Here is a 20,869-nt window from a genome sequence, read left to right on the forward strand (position 1 = left end):
TATTTGTTTCGACATTAGTTATTAAATTAATAATTATGAAAAAGAAACACAAAAAGGCACTTTATTTACACATTTTATTAAAAAAGGAAATCAACTCTTACTTTTATACACACATATTTTTCTATAACTTCATCACTTTTCAGTTACAAAATTGTAATATTAATCATAAAATATTTTACACTAATTATAATAAATATATAAACAGAACGGCATAGTGTTAAAACTTTACAACGTATCGGAATTTTAGAGCGCTTCTCAAAAAGATTGGGTATTTGTTTCACAATTTCCAAGAAGATTATCAAAACACCTGTATTTTTACTAGACGTTAAAAAAACAATTGACATACATGGCAAAAAAATACCCGAATTTTTTCACCATTCGTATCACATAAGCACAAGAATAATTATTTTTTTTATTTAAAATATATGTTTTATTTTTTCATGACAAAGTGGAATGGTTAAATATAAATATAATATTGTTTATTTTTTCTACTTAAAAGTTACGAATAACCGTCATTTATCAACTTTGAGTTGAAATACTATACGGAATGTGTTCTAAGGATGAACTATATTATACTTCTGGAGATAAAAAAAAATATATAAAAATGTATGCAAGATTGACGCATTATACATAATATTATTAAAAGGTGAATAATAAAACGAGCTACTAAAAAATTACTGAGCGACTGACGAGATACTGTTTCAATAACTTGAGCATTATGAATTTGAGTCAGCGACAAATAAACTGAAAAAAAATATAATGAATCAGCGACGCTTAAGGTTATAAATTGAAAAGTGTTACAATATATATATATTAAATCGCGGTGTTTAAAGTTAAACGAAATTTTGTGTGCATATCGGGTAGGTCTGATAACAGAACATCTATTTTTCATCCCCTAAGTGATAAGAGTAAGGCAGAACAACGTTTGCCGGGACAGCTAGTATTCATATAAATGGTTTCAGTAGAAATAGTATTAGCTGGATTCTAATAATTTGATAATTTCTGTGGTTTGTATAGTCAAATGTTGTGCACTTAATTTTGATTCTTAAATGTCTCTAATAAGGTTCCAAGTTCCCTTATAATAAATAGATTAAATACTAATCATTATTAGTAAATATATGGGATAATATGAACCAAATCCCAATCATATTGTTAAGCTTGATATCTTTTTATATATTTTTCTCCAGGAAAAGGCCAAAGAACTAACCTGTTTTTGTGTTTATCGTGTGGATTAATCTTTACAGTAGGTAGACGTGAGCCGCCTTTATAATACGTCAAAATACTTTCTCACCTGAAGTTAAACGAACAAAATTTTTACCTGGTCAAGAAATATATTTAAACAAATATACCCAAAACTTCAAGAAGATAATATGAGTCCAACAAATACTCTTAAAGAATATCGTGGAATGGAGGGAAATTCATAAACGTAAGTACCAATTTTCTGAAAACCAAAATTAGGCCTTTTAACATCAGGACAAGAAATTGTAGAAACATAGAGTTTAAAGAAATAATTTTCCTTATAAATAAGACAATATTTTACTCACCTATGTTTTGTATCGCAGTTACAAGTCTTAATTATTTACCTTCTATGTGTAAACCGATCTCGGTAGATATGTTGAATCCATATTATAAAATCCGTTTAATTATAATAAGTAGATATATCATATTCAAACGTCTATCTCCTATATTTTATTGCAATGTCTTGAACTATTCGTGATACACTTACTTTATCCCGCGATTTTGTTCGTGGTTTAAAAATATCACATGTGACTCACTAGATTAAGCCCTATGTACTCACCATTCAATTCTTATAAAATCATATTGATGAAACATAGAAATATAATCATATATATATACATATCTATAAAATATTACACACAAAATTTGCGCATGTTTCGTACGCATATTTTGTAATCCAAACCTACATAATTCATGCATAAAATATATTGTATCAAACATCGTGTAACATTTACAATTGAAAGGAGATTACACTAGTCGGTAATACTAGGAACAATTAATTATTGCTTTATTAATTCTATAACAAACGGATTTTAAAATACGGCTATAGATTTCGCGTCATTTAGTATATTATGTACTCAAATATTGTCAAATAGTAGTCAATACTCAATACGATTGTAGGAACGGAGTTATTGCTGTATGATCGTAAAATTAACACGTGGAATTCGTAAATATTCCAAGGCACGAAATACCCCCTTACAACCGATATTTACACATTTATACACATCTTCACTTACATCTGTATATACAAACACGTTTAAAACTTCATACACCGTCTTTTTTCACTTCAACCGTTCCTTTTGTTTTAATATCTTCGTCCCTTAGTTTACAAACTTTCGCGGAGTCATCTTGATGTTGGTCCTTCAATTGTTCGCTCGAATCCTCACAGGTTTTTTGACTGTCCTCGTTGGAGACATTGAGTTCAAATTGCGTTATTAATTGGCTCAGAACGCGTTTCAAGTCAAGCGACTCCTTGTCCATTGACACCGGACTCTCTAGTAAGTCACAGTTCCCGTTATCACAGCTGTTCTCGTATTCTCGCTTCATGGACTTGAGTTCTCCGACCACTAGAATCAATCCTGGATTTTCTTTGAGCGCCGCTTTGAGGAAAGCTCCTTCTTTGGAGAAAAGGAATACCGCTGGGATTTGTATATCATCTTTTCCATCTCCGGACATAGCGAAGAGAGCTGTGCTTTCGTGAGTCGACTCTTTAACATTGTCCAGGACTATGGCCAAATGTGCTCCAGCATCTTGAAGGTTTCGGACCTTTTGTGCGAAGGTGCACTGTCCCCTTTTGGCAATGGCAAACTTTCCAGAAATTTCGTCTTTATTCTTGATGGCAGAACATGCATCTGACGGATTCGCGAAGTTAACTGTGCCCACGTATCTTTCGTTGCCGGTTATTTCTTTCCCGAAATGGCCAGGGCCAGCTGGGAAGATTTTGTCGTTGATTTTGACTCCTGCCGCAACTACGCCATTTTCCGTGTCACTGAGTGCGTTCCATTTAGACATTTCGCGCATAAATGTGAGCCCCTCCGCTGCGTCTTTTTGGGATTTAGCCTGGAATCGAGGTATTTATAAAATTAATTAGTGTTTTCTTTTCAACTTTTAATCGTTGGTAAGAATCATATTTATTCTTTAATTTTACCGTTAAATGGCCAGAACTGTACAAAACTTAAATAGGTTCACCCCTAAGAGTATATATTACAAAGCTATAGAGCGCGGGTGTCATATCTTTCGCTTGTGCCAAATGGTAAGCAAAATCCAATTGTCATAAGGACTTTGATAGTGAGTCCATGCTTGATACAGGGAAATATTTGGAATTATGTAAAATTTGTACCGTATGGATTGTTCTAATACTTAATAAATATTATCTATACTAATATTATAAAGCTGAAGAGTTTGATTGTTTGAACGCACTAATCCCAAAAAAATTTCAAATCGGACCCATTTCTTGGTCCATGAAATGCGACCATTTCACGAAATGACCGATCATATCATGAAATGAGCAAATCTACGATATGGCCACGACATACATATACAAATGACAACCTCCTGTATTCATAATTATATTTGGACTAGCTTACCGCCCGCGGCTTCGCCCGCTTTGTCTAAAACCCAATAAATTATATACTAAAACCTTCCTCTTGAATAAAAAACCGCATCAAAATCCGTTGGGTAGTTTTAAAGATTTAAGCATACAAAGGGACATAGGGACAGAGAAAGCGACTTTGTTTTATACTATGTAGTGATTTAAAACAAAAACACGTCACCGTAATAGCCGTATAGAGTAGTTGCACCCTCCCATCGGGCAGCGTGAGCACTGATATCCCCATATCAGCCAATGCGTGTATCTGCCTCGGGTCATTGAGTGGCCGGAGTCTGGCCGGCGGTCTGGCGGCCGTACTGCCAAGCATTTGTCGCATTGGACGACGGACTTTCTCAGCCACTAGGGATGCTGTGTTCGGACACGTTCTGCAATATTCAAATTCAAATTATATTTATTTATCCACACCCTCACACACGTACACTCCCTCACTCACACACACACACCTTCAATACGTATATCCTTTCTTTTAAATTCTTTTAGATATTCAGTTCAATTTCTTATTTTTTTTTTTGTAAAGAGTTTATTTTTTTTAATTTCATCAAATCTTGGCTAAAGTGATACTTGCATAGTATAGAATTGTTATAATATTCAGGTATATAACTTGTATCAACGGATGGATAAATGTCTCCTGTAACACAGGACATTTCCTAGCATAGGAGACATTGTTCAAATTTTGCAATTAATTGTACCTTCAGCTACGGTTTATATTTTACTTATATGTAAGTTATCCCATAATTGCATGTACATGTATATTTTTTTGTTGTCAAATAAAAAATTTATTGGGGGGCAAGTATCTCGCCTCGCGGCGGTGTGAAAAAAAACTCCGGCTGAGTGGCCAGACGGCCGGAGTCTAGGGCGACTGAGTGAGGAACCTTCGGACTATCCGAGCGTTATCCAGAAGGACTGCCCGCTGTATCCCCACACAAATTTATTTATTATTATTATTTGCAAGAATGTAGTTACAAATTATAGATGTTTTAATTACAATATGTGGCTAATACATTCTACCCATTGATTGGGTGTGCAAATATTGAAAAGAAAGTTGATTAGTCTAATTATTTAAATGTACACACAATTCAATTTTCACAATTACGCGAACGCACTACGATTAACACGATTATATCACACACAATTCAGTTTACACTACTTCAAAGTCATAAATTCTTCAATGTCATAAAATTGTTTTACCATTAACCAGTTCGTCAGTTTATTTTTGAAAAGATTTACTGGTAGTTCCTTGAAATTGTCCGGTATTTTATTATATATTTTAATAGCCATAAATATTACACTGTTTTTAGCTTTGTTGATTCTACACATTCTATTTTATGGATATATGTGACAAATAGCTGGAGATTAGTAACTCAGGCCCCGGAACCACAGACACAATAGAAAATCTATTGTGTCTGGGACCGATCGGGCCGCTTGGGGCTCAATGGGTTAAGTGTACATGGTTTAAAAAGTTTGTGTATTAAGTGTTTTTAGACAGGTGATGCAAAGTGACGTTGTATGTCGTTGAATGGTTGTAGTCGAGATGTGCTAATGTAGTATTAGGAATAAAATACATTTCGAAAGGTGAGGACAAAACGCATGCAGAAATGTGATAAGAAATAGTAGACTTATAGTAAACTATTGTGTGTAAGTTTAGACATTTAAACGAAAGTATGTTGTCACTTTATATTGAACTAGCGGTCCGCCCCGGCTCCGCCCGTGGTACATATTTCGCAATAAAAGGTAGCCTATGTTCTTTCCCAGGGTCTAAAGATTATCTGTGCCAAATTTCATCAAAATCGGTCCAGTAGTTTATGCGTGAAAACCATACATACATACATACAAACCTTTCCTCTTAATAATATTAGTATAGATTAAATCCTCATACTTATAGAGATGATAACTGTAACGGTATAGTAAAGAAACAACTACTTACTTCCGATATTTATCGTCATCTTCATCATCGATCTTTATATTCAAGTAGGTCGAATTCTTTCCGTCTGTCGCCAAAGACAACGGTAGGAAATGAGCTTCCGTTGTCAGCACATAGTCTTCCAATTTAATAGGCAAGTCTTTGTCTTCGCCAAACAACATATACAGGTATTTGAACGTCTCAGCAAGGACAAAGGAATCCATTCTGTCCTCATGTATCCTTGTTCTGACGTCATTCACGGCTGCATAGCCACAAGGCACTCTGGTGTATTGCTGTAACGCTTTCAGTACAGTTTTGCCGACTTGTAGGTAGTGATCGTCTTCCGTCGCGCGGTGCAGGAAGTATGTGGACTCCAGGAATTCTGGACGGAGTGGGTGTTGGCCCCAGTGCACCTGAAAAATTAATTTTATAATTACACTAGAGGTCCGCCCCGGCTTCGCCCGTGGTACATATTTCGCAATAAAAGGTAGCCTATGTCCTTTCTCGGGTATCAAAATATCTCCATACCAAATTTCATGCAAATTGGTTCAATAGTTTAGGCGTGATTGAGTAACAGACAGACAGACAGAGTTACTTTCGCATTTATAATATTATAGTACGGATTATTTATTGGCATTGCCAATAATAATAAAACATTTTAAATGGCTATAGTATTTGACAGCGATTGCTCAATTGCTCTGGCGGAATCAAGAATGGCCGTGAGGTTAGGCGTCGCCTCGGCAAGGCCGGTTCAAATTCGGTTTTGTAGCGAAAATTTCATTTATTAGTGTTTATATATTAGTTATTTTTTTTCCATTTACCCCACGTAGTATAAATATTGACCGCCTCCATGGTACAGTCAATAGTGGTTACCGCGTGAGCGTAGAATCAAGGGGACCTCGGTTCGAATCCCATAATGTTCAAGGGAATTACATGGCCTTATCCCAGCTCCCCCTTTTTTCCAAAGAACGTCCAGGCGCACGGCGGGATACCACCCTTATCTGGTAGAAATGCCGACTGCACGCACAGCACGCTTTGCGTCCTCCTTCTTAATGCGAGCTGCCAAAGAGTGGAATTCTCTGCCGGCGTCCGTCTTTCCAGAGAAATACAACATGGGAATTTTCAAGAGACGAATTAACAGGCACTTTCTAGGCGGGCGTGACTTACCACCTTAGATCTCGTCACCACTTTCCATCAGGTGGGACTGGGGTCAAACGTCCACCTATCTACGTATAAAAAAAAAGACGGGTTGCACTCCGGGAGTGCCGGCAGAAGTGAAAACGCGCGTAGTAGAGAGGGGATAGCTGTCTACTCTCCATCCGTCTTACGCTTTTTCGATCAGGTCACGTGTCCTGATGCGAGTTTAAGATTTTATACCCATTACAGAAAAAGTGCTCAACGCCGCTAAAAAGTTTTCACTTCAAAAAAAAAGGGGACACGGGACTTGACTTTCAGTATAGATGTGTTATTGGAGAACTCACCTGGAAGTCACTAGTGAACGCCTCCGGTATGAAGGTGTGCCGCTGCATCACCTGGTACAGCATCTCGTGCGTCTCGACCGCGGGCCGCACGTCGCCGAGCAGCACCTGCAGCCCGGGCCAGAACGCCAGTAGGGCGTCCATAAAGTTGCGGGACTGGAGGTGCGGCCTGAAATCCGTGTGTTAATACTAACTGACCCAACAAACGTGACCGTCAACTTTAAACAGCCTTTGCTTTCTTAATTATCTCTATGTCTGGCGCAAATTTATTAAGTTTTCTTTCATAAGATTCGTCTCCTGACTATTACAAACACAACAAAAAAATAATTATGGCAATCGGTCTACCCGTCCACGCGTGACCAAGGGAAATAAGCATTCATTTCATATATCTATAGAAATTAAGATTTTAACGGAATAATGCAAACAGAATGGTCAATAATTATGGAAAGAAAATCTGTTATTAGGAATTAGTAAATTCACTAGAAAAAATCATTCTGTACTCTTTGAAATTGATATTTTTGGTTTTATAGCATTCAAATGCTTAATAAATATAAATTTATAAAGAATAGAAACTGTACTCTTTTAACCTGTAATCTGTACTCTTTTTCAATTAATCGCACAAAATAATTTTTTACCCAAAAATTTTGTTCATATTCACCTATGCATATGCACGGCCAGCATAATGGGACCCCTGCTTATGTACTTCATGACCGCGTTATAGTGTCTATTGAACCTGGCCAGGTACTTCTCGTCTCCGAGCAAGATGTACGCTTTGAGACAGTACTCGTAGTACGAGTCTATGCCCGCGCCTACACCGGAGTCTTTGCGGACCCAGTCACCTGAGTGGATGTTTATCACTGTGCCCATTAGGTCGGAAGTTCTGAAAAAAAAAATATTATAAGTATAATAGATGGATGAAACAATCTTTATTATAAACGAAATTATTATAAAACTAGCTTTCCGCCCGCGGCTTCGCCCGCTTTGTCTAAAACATAATAAATTATATACTAAAACCTTCCTCTTGAATCACTCATTAAAAAAACCGCATCAAAATCCGTTGCGTAGTTTTAAAGATTTAAGCATAGATAAGGACATATGCACTGTCTGAGTAGTAGTAGTAGTAGTAGGGACATAGGCACAGAGAAAGCGACTTTGTTTTATACTATGTAGTGATTATTAATATAGGGCGCATTCTATCTTTTTTCATCCATTTTGATGTTGCTTTAAATAAGAGATAAACAAAGAACTAATTATTATTTATAGTAATAAAATATTATGTTAGGTTGTTCGACAAAATACTGATGTAATGTTGATCAGATCTGTATGAAATTTGATACAGAGATAAATATTATATACTATTGAACCTACAATGGCACCTGCCACGCGGGAAACTAAGCTTGAAATTCAAAATGTTTCATAATTCGTAAAAATCCTGTAAGCATTATAAAACACCTAAAACAATGATATTAAAAATTATTGCTTGAGTACCGTACTTTTTACAGAATTCAATAAATATATAAATGTATTAAGTGCGTATAAAAAATACATGTTTTTTAAATATATTTCTCACCTATGCCGAATCTTCCACAAGCCGTCCATAGCTTTGTGCGCTTTCTGCTCGAACACAGGGTTACCAGTTAATCGCGACAGGGCTGCCATCTCTAGTATCATGGTCCCAGCGCACGCGGTGCAAGTTTCCCGTGATTCTGACAACCCTCGGATACCGTGGCGGAGGTTCACCTTGGAAGGAGAGCAAATAAATTGAATATAATTAAATCACAAATTTAAACAAAAAAAAGACGGGTTGCACTCCGGGAGTGCCGGCAGAAGTGAAAACTTGATTATTAACGTTGAGCATGTTTGATATTTTGGAATGGTATCCGTCTTACGCTTTTTCGATCAGGTCACGTGTCCTGACGCGGGTTTAAGATTTTATACCCATTACAGAAAAAGTGCTCAACGCCGCTAAAGAAGTTTTCACTTCAAAAAATATTTGTGTAAATAATAAAACTTATGAATGAAGATTTGAAGACTAGCCGCTTGCTCCGGCTTCATTCAGGATAAAAAGCACATATTACTCGGTTAAGATAAGCTTTCTGGGCGAGTAGTTTTTGAGTTAAATCGTAACAAGCAAACAAACATAAATTCTTTTTTATGGCTATGCTGACAAACGAGCTTGCGCGTCGCCTGTCAGAAAGCGATGATTGTGCGTTGCCGGCCTTTGAGGGAGGAGTACGCTTTCTAAAAACAAGACAATTCTATATGACACTATGATCATTATTATGCAGTTTCATCAAGGTTACTAAAATAAAAGGATAATTAATTAATTCCTACACTTTATAGCTTTGTGATCTTGACAGTGTGCATATTCCTTTTACTATAGATACATCGTATTACATACACCTTGACGAAGCTGCATAATAATGACAATTGTGGCTTAAATCATTGTTTTCTTGTTTTAAGAGAACCAGTTTTGTAAATGTTTGTAATAAACATACCCTTTTAACGGCTTTGTTGATTAAAATGTGCTTTATGTTATATATCTATACTAATATAATAAAGCCGAATAGTTTGTTTGCTTGTTTGAACGCGCTAATCTCGGGAACTACTGGTCCGATTTGAAAAATTTTTTCGGTGTTAGATAGCCCAATTATCGAGGTTATAGGCTATATATGATCACGCTACGACCAACAGGAGTGGAGCCACGGGAGTGAAACCGCGCGGAGCAGTTAGTATGTTATAAAACTGTAAAGTATATAATATTGTTTGTATTACATTGAATAACCATATATTAAATACTAATAGTTTGAGCATGAACATTGAACACATCCACTTTCAATAAGCATCCACTGAAAATCAGTGATATTACACTGAGTGGTAGGCCTAATTATGGCATGTATTATAATTTATTTTAGATAGATAGATAGATAGATAACACGTTTATTCATAGAACACAAGAAAATATACATAATACAAACACAAAACATAAAATCAATTAAAAGACACAAAAAACACAGTATAAAAAAGAAACGGATACATTTAATGTGCACAGTGTTCTACGAACAGGCCTTGGCTCAGCATATATGTCAGGGTTGAAAAAAATTTTAGAAGTATTTAACCTATAATGTCTCTTATTTTATATGTATGTGCCCATAATAAATGTATTTTCTGTTTTTCTTATTTAACCCATTGAGCCCCGAATGGCCAGATCCGGCCGCGACACAATAGAGTTTCTATTGTGTCTGTGATTCCGGGGCCTGATGGATTAAAACTAAAATTAAACTAAACCCTTACCCTGCCATGTGGAATGCCTGTAGACGTATTGAAAGCGGGCAGTAACCTTCTGCCCAGGTCTTCAGCTTTCTGTAGAAGCTCCCCGTTATACCAATGCAGGGCTGGCACTTCGTTCTTGAGGGCTGTCGCCAAAACGTGTGCTGATAGAAGCCCTCTGAAATAAAGTTTACATTGTTAACTATTTGAGTTTAGGATGATTACATCTGAAATACCAAGTTAGTATATATTATTGACTATTTAGGATAATATAATGATGTGAAATATTTATTTAGACATTGAACAGCAGAATTTCACTTCAATATAGCGACCCGGAAAGTGCGGGTGCAATTCTGATAACAATAGTTAAATTACTTGAACTACTCCATCTATAAAAAACCGCATCAAGAATATTTGCGCAATTTTAAAGATCTTAGCCTATGCAGGGAAGAGACAGCAGGATGCTCTGGCTTAAACCAGTGATAACTGAACATAAGAAAACTATAGGTTATTTCGGTGATACTAGATTATCACCGGCAAAGAAAAACAAGACCACATTATTTTCATTGAAATATTGCACGACTCATGATGCGAAGCATCAGAGAGTGCTTTACGATCGAAAAATTTTTTTCGCCTCATTTTTGCAGCTATTCTTATTATTATAGCCTTGTTAGTTCACGGAATCAAGATATTTTGCATACTATTGTCGAGATAATTTAATGGAGATTAATCCCATACTTTTTAAAAATTGATTTTCTTCAATAGAATTGGAAAAAAACACCGAAATAGGTCAAAAAATTTTCCTGTCCGTCATGTGTGAAACCTGAAAACACTATAACTTGTGAAAAAATCCATCATTTGAGTTAATTTTTTTTTTAAATATTCTAATCGACGATTGTAGGTCACTGAATGCGAATGATTAATTAATTCAGTGTCGTTTAATTGCAATTAATAAAAAACGAAAACTACAATAAGTTTTTTTTTTTATATATATATTTCATAATTAAATGAGCATTATGAGTCGTGCACTTTTGGATTTTCCAGACTTTTATATTTTGTTGTTCTGAACATGTTAAGCTCTTTAAAAGTTAATATATTGTGGATCATATCATGTGGAGATATTGGTAAAATATGATAAAAAATGTAAACAAACAAACTCTTAAGATTTTTAATATTATCCACGTACGTTATAATATTATATACAAGCCACGCGAGCGTGAAGTAAATATTTTCAGATTTTTCAATTTTGCTACACATGTTATAAAATCACCTATGCTCCAGCCGGTAAAGGAAAACATCGTGAGTATACCTACATGTCGAAGAATCAAATGTTCGACGACATGTGTCATCCGCCAACCCGCACTTGGCCAGCGTGGTGGATTATGGTCTGTACTCTCAAAAGAGGTACGTGTCACAGGAGTAGGAACACATATGGATTGATGATGATATATATGTATCTATTATATATTTAGATAGATAGACAGATCGATAGATACATACCCAACCATCCGTATGTTCGTCTCAAAAACCGAGACAATGATGTCATGATCGAACGTGACGTCACGGATCACCAGTTTAATGGCTCGGCTGAACTCGGAGAAGTCTCCCATCACGGCTAATGTATCCAGGCTGTCCACCAGGGTTAGTGAGAAGCTGAAAGGAATTTTGTTACCAATTTATTAATAACAGATCGATTCATAAGTTTATATGGTGTATTTTACTTATCTACTATTTATGTACTAAAATAAAAATAGGTCAATATAATAACTTCATATTGTGTATTGTAACTTGATTGATGGCACATACTACAACTCAATTAATTATCTTAAAACTTATACAAATATAAACTACTAGCGGTCCACCCCGGCTTCGCTCGTGGTACATATTTCGCAATAAAAGGTAGCCTATGTCCTTTCTCGGGTATCAAAATATCTCCATACCAAATTTCATGCAAATTGGTTCAATAGTTTATGCGTGAAAACCATACATATACATACATACATACAAACCTTTCCTCTTTATAATATTAGTATAGAATTAGTATAGATTTCCCGCGTTTCAGTCGCGGATAAGACACAAATATAATCTTTGAAAAAAGTAAAAGCTTTTGACACTGGGTCTTCAACTATTTTGAATATTTTCAATCCCAAATCGTTGGTGGATTTGAGACGTATAAGCTCAAGACTGTGTATTTGCCAGTCTGTGAAACAGGTACACAGAATTAGCTGTTCCCCATGGTTTTAGTCAGTCTAACTATGGTTGTCTATCTCGATAAAAGGCCTATGTAACAGTGAAATAATTTTTCAAATCGGACTACTGGATCCTGAGACTACCGAGACAACAAACTCTTCCGATTCTAACATAACTATAGATTCATAGCCACAGGACATCAAAATGTAAAACCCTAAAATGCTATTTGGCCTATTATTTCTATATTCCGGTCCGCGCCTTCCTTCGCATGTATTGCATCGCTCGATAACAGCTGCATGTTTCAAACACAGCGCTGATGGCCACTGTACTTACTGATTTCTTAATGAGTTATCAATAAGTTAAATGGATATATTCCATGACCAACATGAGTCGGAATTCGTATTCATTGCATATGAGAAAAAAGGGCTATACAGGATAAATATCCTGTCTATTTGTTTAAATGAGCAAACTAAAATACTATTTCACAATATACTTGTAAAAACATTATCTGATGAACATAGTGATACAAATGGAATTATTCACGATTGTTATGAATAAAAAGAAATCGTTTTCATTTCCAAAAAATGTTGTAAAAAAATTGTTATTAAAAACAGTAATAAAATTTCGCTATAGCATAAAATTTATCGCAAAAGCAATTAAATGTTCCTTGAATTTAGCAATTATTTCTTGCTAGATGTATGTGCGCTGCTTTGCTTGGGTTAACTTATTTTTTAATAATACTAGTGTACTTGTTGCTAACCAAATATAATGTAGGTAGTTAACAAATTTACTATAATTCTGTTTGGTAGTTTTTGATATTGTGTGAAGTCCCGTCCCTCCTAGGGGGTAAGGGGCAGATTCATTATTCATACATCTGTTTCACTGATCGATTTTCTTTAGGGACAAGTAGGTGATCAGCCATCTGAATCTATGCTTCTGTGTCCTGCCAGAACGAGACATTTTTTTTCTTCGTCTTCACCGGGAATCGAACCCAGGACCTTTCGGTTCTACGCTCACACGTCAACTACTGCACCAAAGAGGCGGTCAAAGCTTTTGATATTGCCCGATAAACAACATTTTTTTTACTACCTAATACATAATCTAATACTAGCTTTTCACCAATTTATTGTGAAAAGGAAAATCAAAGAAACAAACATTGAAAGTAATTCAAATTATTAACACCCATAAAGATAACGCACAAAATATTTATACATAACCTTATCTAAGCTATGCAAATACATTTCCAATTTAAAGTATTCGTAATAAATTCGCAATAGCACACTTTTTTTTTCATAAATATAAAGCATTTAAAATATTTCGCCAAGGCCTTCATAATTATATTCCCAAAAAAAATCGTTTCAGTAATTCAGAAAACATTCACTTATCATGTAATTGTGTATGTAACTAGCTTTGTCGCTCGCGTAGTCAAAAACGAAACCGAATACGTTCACGTACCCATGGGATTTCCGGGTAACCTATCCGATGTCCTTTTTTAAACTATATCTTTTTCCTAAATTTTATCCAAATCGGTTCAGTATTATGCATGCAGACAGGCCACCAGACAGTCTTTCTCATTTATAATACTTGAGCCATAATCTCCCCAGTTTATAATAAAGACCACATGCGTAGGTGGGTATCTAATATTACAAATTCGTAGAGAGCAATGCAACTCATTTAACGTATCGGAATACGATTCTTCGATCATATCAAGACGTCCGATAACATTGTAATCGAAAATCGATCGTTCTCAAGTACAAAGCCATTATCTCAAATGACATTCACACAACTGTTATGCAAATTGTATACATAGATAGCGTTTAAACCATAGAAATCTAAATAACAAGACACATAGAAGGGCTGTAATGTCATAATTCGTATGAAAACCGCTGTCGCCAAAATCAACACATTCAAACCGAAAGCTAAACAGTACACACAAGTAAACTATGCCTTTTATTGGACAGCTTGATTTTAGTGAAAACTAACTTAACTATTAAATTAATCTTTTGAATATGTATCCTAACGCACGAATTTACGGTTTATTTTAGAATAACATCCCTAAGTATATGAGACTTTTTGCTCCAATACGAACAAACGTGATAATAAGAATGGTCGACTGTGTCATTCATTGTTATTTCGATTACTATGGTGACACTCGTAATACTTGTAAATATTCTATAATTTTAAGGAAAAACGGCATTATTTCTAAAAAAAAATATTTTCCGATGAAATATTATTCCTTTATAAGTATAATTACAACTTGTGGAAGAATTTCCGCAATGGGAATTGCTGAAACACACCATGTATACACTCATACGTCTCCAGAGCAACTGAACAGTGACGAATGCACTGGTGTTGTGCAAATCACCTGAGTGGCGACAAGGTCACGCACGCTTACGACTTCTAGTGTCTTGTTATTTAGATTTCTATGGTTTAAACATACTTCTAGAACTATGTAGAACCGTCAGGACTATTACCAGCAATTTGCACTCGTTTCGCTGCGGTGTTACTGATGGAAAAATTGTCATGTCAATCAAACATACAGTTTATCGTTTATATAACCCTCCGACACTATCTAACGAGTAAGTATATAACAAGTATAGCTTAATGCCCGCGCAATTTCACCCGCATACGTACCCGTATGATCAAGTATCACCTATCTAGGTTGAATGATGCATAATGTAAAGTTTCATCAAAATCCGTCAAGTATTTTTTTCGTTAATGAGTAAACAAACATAGTTTAATAAACAAACTTAGTCTTCCACAAACTTTCGCATTTAAGGATTTGGAGGAAAATTTGACTTTGTTCTAGAACGTTCGAGAATCGAACGTATTGAAATCGCACAGCCAATAAAAACGTCGAACGTGGCGGGAAACTTCTTTCCTCGCGACCTTGATAGCACACGGCGCTAATATTGTGGCGCTATCGCAGTTTTCACTTGTCCAATCAACATTTGCGCGGGCAATTATCGAAAACATAATATTGAAAACAGAATTAGACACAATTAGGACCCGCCTCGTGATCGAATTTTTTCTATTCTTAATAAATAGACACAATTAGTAAAATTACTGTATCTGTACCGGCGCTACGAGAAGATAAACATTCGAAAATTTTAATTAAAAAAAACAATTTAAAATCATATAATAAATATATTATGTACAATGTACATAATACAATTCTCCTAATAGCCAAGTTCATTCTTAATCCCATTAACAATTAGCTATAATTTATATCATTTTAAAACACAATAAATCCTTTAAACTACTCTGTACATACTATACATGTTATAATACTCAGCCCTGACTGAAGATAAGAACTAACAAGAACTAACTAGATCTAGGAAATTACTAATATAAAAATATTTTTTATCCATAAATACATAATATGAGCATATTCAAGCATCAAAACTCAAACATTTATCAATTCAATTAGTCTTCTACTAGCAGCACTTTTAAATCATCATAACATGTACCATTTACTACCTATTCTGGAGTTTCTACAGAGGAGAAATTCCACTATGCAATACACAAATGAATCCAACAAGTATGCAAGGTCTACAGAGTTCCAGCAGTTACCCCCATACAATACAAGAACCACTCAAGTTACGACATATACTCACTTGCCCAGCACATCGTCCATGTCCCCTCTACTGGGCGTGACTCCCCGCCAGCGCCCCTGGCAGCTGAGCGGCATCAGCTCGTCCGCCGGGTACGCGTTGTTCATGTACGCGTTATACGCATGGTAGAACATGCGACGGGACTCTTCCCTGGAAGGAATTAATAATAATAAGCTTTATTTATCCCACCTTACAATTAATCCTATCTATACATATAATAAATCTGTAGAAGGGTCAATTCTGTACATTGAAAATATTGAAAAAATAAATACCAGGGGGTGTTACTGGATCGATACCAAACCCAAATATGTGATTAAAAAAATTTTTGTCTGTCTGTCTGTCTGTCTGTATGTGAAGGCATCACGTGAAAACTAACGGTTCGATTTCGATGAAACTTGGTATAATTATTATACCTTATTATCCTGGGCGTAAAATAGGATATTTTTTATCCTGGAAAAATACGTAGAAAAAAATTAATCTTAATTTTTCAGTTTTATTAATTACAGACGTTGTTCTGTAGAACCGCGAACACACGTTGCGTATTATTATAGGCCTAGCCGTATTTGGGTCCAATAGATATTTATAAGATGTCATTGTCAGAGTTACTCAAAATGGAGAAATAAACCATCCATGCGAAGACCGACATCCGCGCGGACGGAGTCGCGGGCGGAAGCTAGTTAATATTATAAATGTGAAAGTTTGTATGGATGTATGGATGTTTGTTACTCTTTCACGCAAAAACTACTGAACCGATTACAATGAATTTTAGCACACATATAGAGGGTAACTTGGATTAACACATAGGATAGGTTTTATCCCGGAAATCCCACGGGAACGGGAACTATGCGGGTTTATCTTTGAAAATACGGGCGAAGCCGCGGGCGGAAAGCTAGTAAATACATATACATATGACATTTTAGTTTTTTATCTATTCCTTGTTATGTAGCCCCTTATGGGTAAAAGCCTCCTCCATCTTGTACCAAAGATCCCTGACTTTTTTTTTTTTTTTTTTTTAATTATTTATTTATTCATCTTTGACTTACAGTACAAACATACCAACACGCACAAAGATAAAAATTATAACAAAGTCTGACTTAAAAATAAGGTACAATTAGAGACAAACGATACAATATTAACATTAAATAGGTCCACTTCACATTTAGCACGTAAGAATTTATTTAACAAATTGAGTGCATGATGGGTGGGTGCACTCCAAGCGGCTCGCGTCCGGAGCAGGCTCTCCGCGAACAGCGGCCGCGAGCGCCACTGCACGGAACAGGTCTTGGGCCATACGCATCCATTTTTTGCCTGCTATGTTCTCTATGTCGTCCACCCACCTCTTCTGCCTACCCACTTTCCTTTTGCCGATTGGAAGGAATTAAGAAACATTATATTATAAAGGAAGGATTTTTGAGAAGGGCAGGCATAATCTTATACAGGTTAAGGTACTAACCTGTTTCAAAACTACACCCTGTATATGTTGTTAATAGATATATAATAATTAATTAATAAGAAAGTATGGAATGACATAATGTATCTACGAGTGGGTGAAATAATTTTTGAAACTGGATTAGTTTTGAGTTATCATTGCAAATCTACAAAACACCACTAAACAAATTTTTGCCTTGTAATATGATATTATCATCAAATTGAAACCCAGTTAGTCTTTCATGAATTGACTGATAAGACTCTTTACAATGATTATGATTATTAAGCTGTTTTCTTTTTTTTAACAACTACTTAACTTTAACAACTACCTATACATTGAACTTCCATAGAATCTCATTTACTCAATTGAAAAGAAATCCCCTAAGGGCCGATTTTTCAATGCTTGGATAAAACTTATCCGTCCAATAAAGTATTACACAATAATATTAAAATGTCACGTAAACTGTCAAATGCGGGCAATTAGAATACGTTTTTAAAATGGTAGTTTTATACATTATTCGACGAATAAGTTTTAACCAAGGATTGAAAAATCAGCCCTAAATGGGCTATTATTTTCCTTGTTGTGATAATTTTGAACTTTATTTTGCAGGTTAATTCATTGTGGCATTGAAATATCTTATAAAAACAAAATGTAAGATTCTTTTCAATTTCCAGTTTTATTTGAAACTTATGAAACTGAGACTTGTATCAAAAGATGAAGATATAATAATGCAACAAACCGCAATAAAAAAGGATTTTATGCTGTATTGGTAATGTGACATTAGTTGAACCAGTCAGGACAAAAAAGACTATAAAATATTAAGGTTATAAAGTTTCAGTATATTGACCTTATACTCAGAACCCTTTACTAGTAAACACATACCTGCTTTGTTTTTTGTGTTTACATAGGTACCAATTTGGAATATGAGTAAGTGTGTTGATTTGTGGTCGTGTTACAAGAATTTAATAGGATATTAAGTAGCATTTTTATGTTGCAATAATAGCGAGTTTCATTAGCGAGATATAATTCTTGACTTTTTAAATTATTTACCTCAGTCTGACCCTCTCAGCCTTTGTCATCCTCTGTGTAGTTTCCTCCTCTGTACTCACACATATTATTGCTAAAATAAAAACTAAGAGCACACGATAACATGTCATTATCACCATATCACAAAGTTATGGACTAGCATTTAAATAACACTGAACGGAACTTAGGATAAACGAGTAGTGGTTATCATAAACAATTTATAATGTATAACATAGCAAAATTAAAATACGGGCACTGATACAGTTAAACTAAGTCTACAAGATATTACTGTGTTGGGTTGATGACGAATGACGACGACGAGTGACGACGAGCGTCAAGCGACATTGCCCAATGCACAATCTGACAGCTGTCAAATACAGACAGATATAATGACCCAATTTTCAGCTGCGCTTCCTACCACAGACTTCCTACTTCTGATATTATGAACAGCTCTTATTCTTGTGGGTTTTACATATTATTTAGTTTTTAAAAATATGGTTAGCTACCTACAGTAAATAAAAATTTTATATTGTACTTTATAGTTACTTTTTGGTAACTGCATGGGTAAAATAATGTCATCATGTCTTAGCATCATGTAGATCCAAGTGTAGATCCATGTAGATCGCTTTGTTGAAATCGTAGACAGAGAAACCAATAGACACCGGCAATGCGTGTCGGTTGTTGCGCCCGAGTCAAAGGGCACGAAGTTACCTGAAGTTCGTTCTAAATATAAATGTATGCGCTCTCGCGAAGTTGAACGAGTGTGTAGTGTAGCACCGCGGACTTCGGCCGAGTAATTGGCCGAGGAACTTCGCGAGTAGTGTAGAGGAGGCATTAGATAGCCCATTGATCGAGGAAGGCTATAGTAGGCTATATTGTACCATAACACTTAGACCAACAGGAGTGGAGCCACGCGGGTGAAACCGCGGAGTGCAGCTAGTATATAATAAACATATTACTTTTAGATGGGTAATACATATTATGTATATACACATACCTACCTTAATATGTACTATTATAAAGGCGAAAGTTTGTATGGATGTATGGATGTATCGGATGTATGGATATATGGATGTATGGATGTTTGTTACTCTTTCACGTAAAAACTACTGAACCGATTACAATGAAATTTAGCACACATATAGAGGGTAACTTGGATTAACACATAGGATAGGTTTTATCCCGGAAATCCCACGGGAACGGGAACTATGCGGGTTTTCCTTTGCAAACGCGGGCGAAGCCGCGGGCGGAAATCTAGTATATTATATAATATGTATATAATATATATCATTATCATAATCCCATATGAAAATGTGTATGTAATGATAATGTAGATAAAAACTCGATTGTTTATTATTTTTTTATATATAAAAATGAATCGCAAAATGTGTTGGTAAGCGCATAACTCGAGAACGGCTGAACCGATTTCGATAATTCTTTCTTTATTATATTCCTTGAAGTACGAGGATGGTTTTTATGTAGAGAAAACGTAAATATGTACCACGGGCGAAGCCGGGGCGGACCGCTAGTTTTTTATAAAATAAAATAAAAAAATAAATAAAATAATGTTTATTTTCGTAAGTATTAACAGATACACACGTTAATTATATTGACCGACCCGCGAAGGCGCAAAAAAACGAAATTTAACTACTTAATAATAATTTATTGTAATAAAAAAATTACATTTAAATTATCTATAACTTAATTAACTACGTCCCTCCGGTTCAATGTTGGAACCAAGAGTGTCCATTGTCTTTGGCAGGGCAGCGTCGCGGTGGTGGTGATTGCCGTAATACTTTCTAACCTTCGGTTTTGGTTTCCAATCTGTTCGTCCTGTAGCTACAATCCAAATTTATCGTAAATTATCCGGTTCAGGAAAACTGGAACAAGCCATTGAATATTTCAGATATTTAATTAAATACACACTGCAGAATATATATTATTATTATTTCCCATAATAGTGGGTAACAATTTGTAGAAAAGTTGGCACACAACATTTATTAGGTTAAAATAATTTATACCTACCTAATTGTTATTTTTGTGGTTTTTAAACAATGTATTCAAGTCAACAACACGTGATACACAATATATTAACACCCTAAAATATCATGAAGGCCTATAAACTGATAAAGAGTTGTATACTTACGAGTGAAAAGACAATCCAAGCATTTTCGTTCCACTATCACTTTTACACCCTTTAACGCTACACCGCACCATGGTATTATTTTATACTAAATCATTCAAAACCAAACATACCATGAATTACGTACCTAACTTAGAGCATGTAAAAACTATATTTTTATGGAAGACGATAGCTAGCTGTCAAACTTTGTT

General features: G+C 35.3%; 1 protein-coding gene across 1 annotated transcript; it reads right to left on the reverse strand.

Moving 5' to 3' along the window:
- Positions 1-55: 55 nt before the first annotated feature.
- Edem2 (ER degradation enhancer, mannosidase alpha-like 2) lies at positions 56-18,865 on the reverse strand. Its single transcript, XM_089695753.1, has 10 exons — positions 18,560-18,865; positions 16,084-16,230; positions 11,777-11,929; positions 10,301-10,454; positions 8,577-8,746; positions 7,665-7,886; positions 7,010-7,175; positions 5,553-5,941; positions 3,792-3,993; positions 56-3,078 (listed from the first exon to the last, which is right to left on the reverse strand). Exons 1-10 carry the CDS (start codon positions 18,673-18,675, stop codon positions 2,284-2,286), a joined length of 2,514 nt encoding a protein of 837 aa, XP_089551879.1. The 5' UTR covers positions 18,676-18,865; the 3' UTR covers positions 56-2,283.
- Between the last annotated feature and the right edge of the window lie 2,004 nt (positions 18,866-20,869).

This window comes from Colias philodice, chromosome 1 (genome assembly GCF_061535455.1).
Source record: "Colias philodice isolate Cphi_HAF_F1 chromosome 1, ilColPhil1 Martin Lab GWU primary, whole genome shotgun sequence".
Classification (NCBI taxonomy): Eukaryota; Metazoa; Arthropoda; class Insecta; order Lepidoptera; family Pieridae; genus Colias; species Colias philodice.

Coding starts and splice junctions, on each gene's coding strand:
- Edem2 (XM_089695753.1), bottom strand. CDS start 18,675: ATGGTGATAATGACATGTTATCGTGTGCTCTTAGTTTTTATTTTAGCA. Junction 7,887..8,576: donor TTGTGGAAGATTCGGCATAG/GTGAGAAATATA, acceptor TTTTTTTTTCAG/AACTTCCGACCTAATGGGCA. Junction 3,994..5,552: donor GATGACGATAAATATCGGAA/GTAAGTAGTTGT, acceptor TGAATATTGCAG/AACGTGTCCGAACACAGCAT.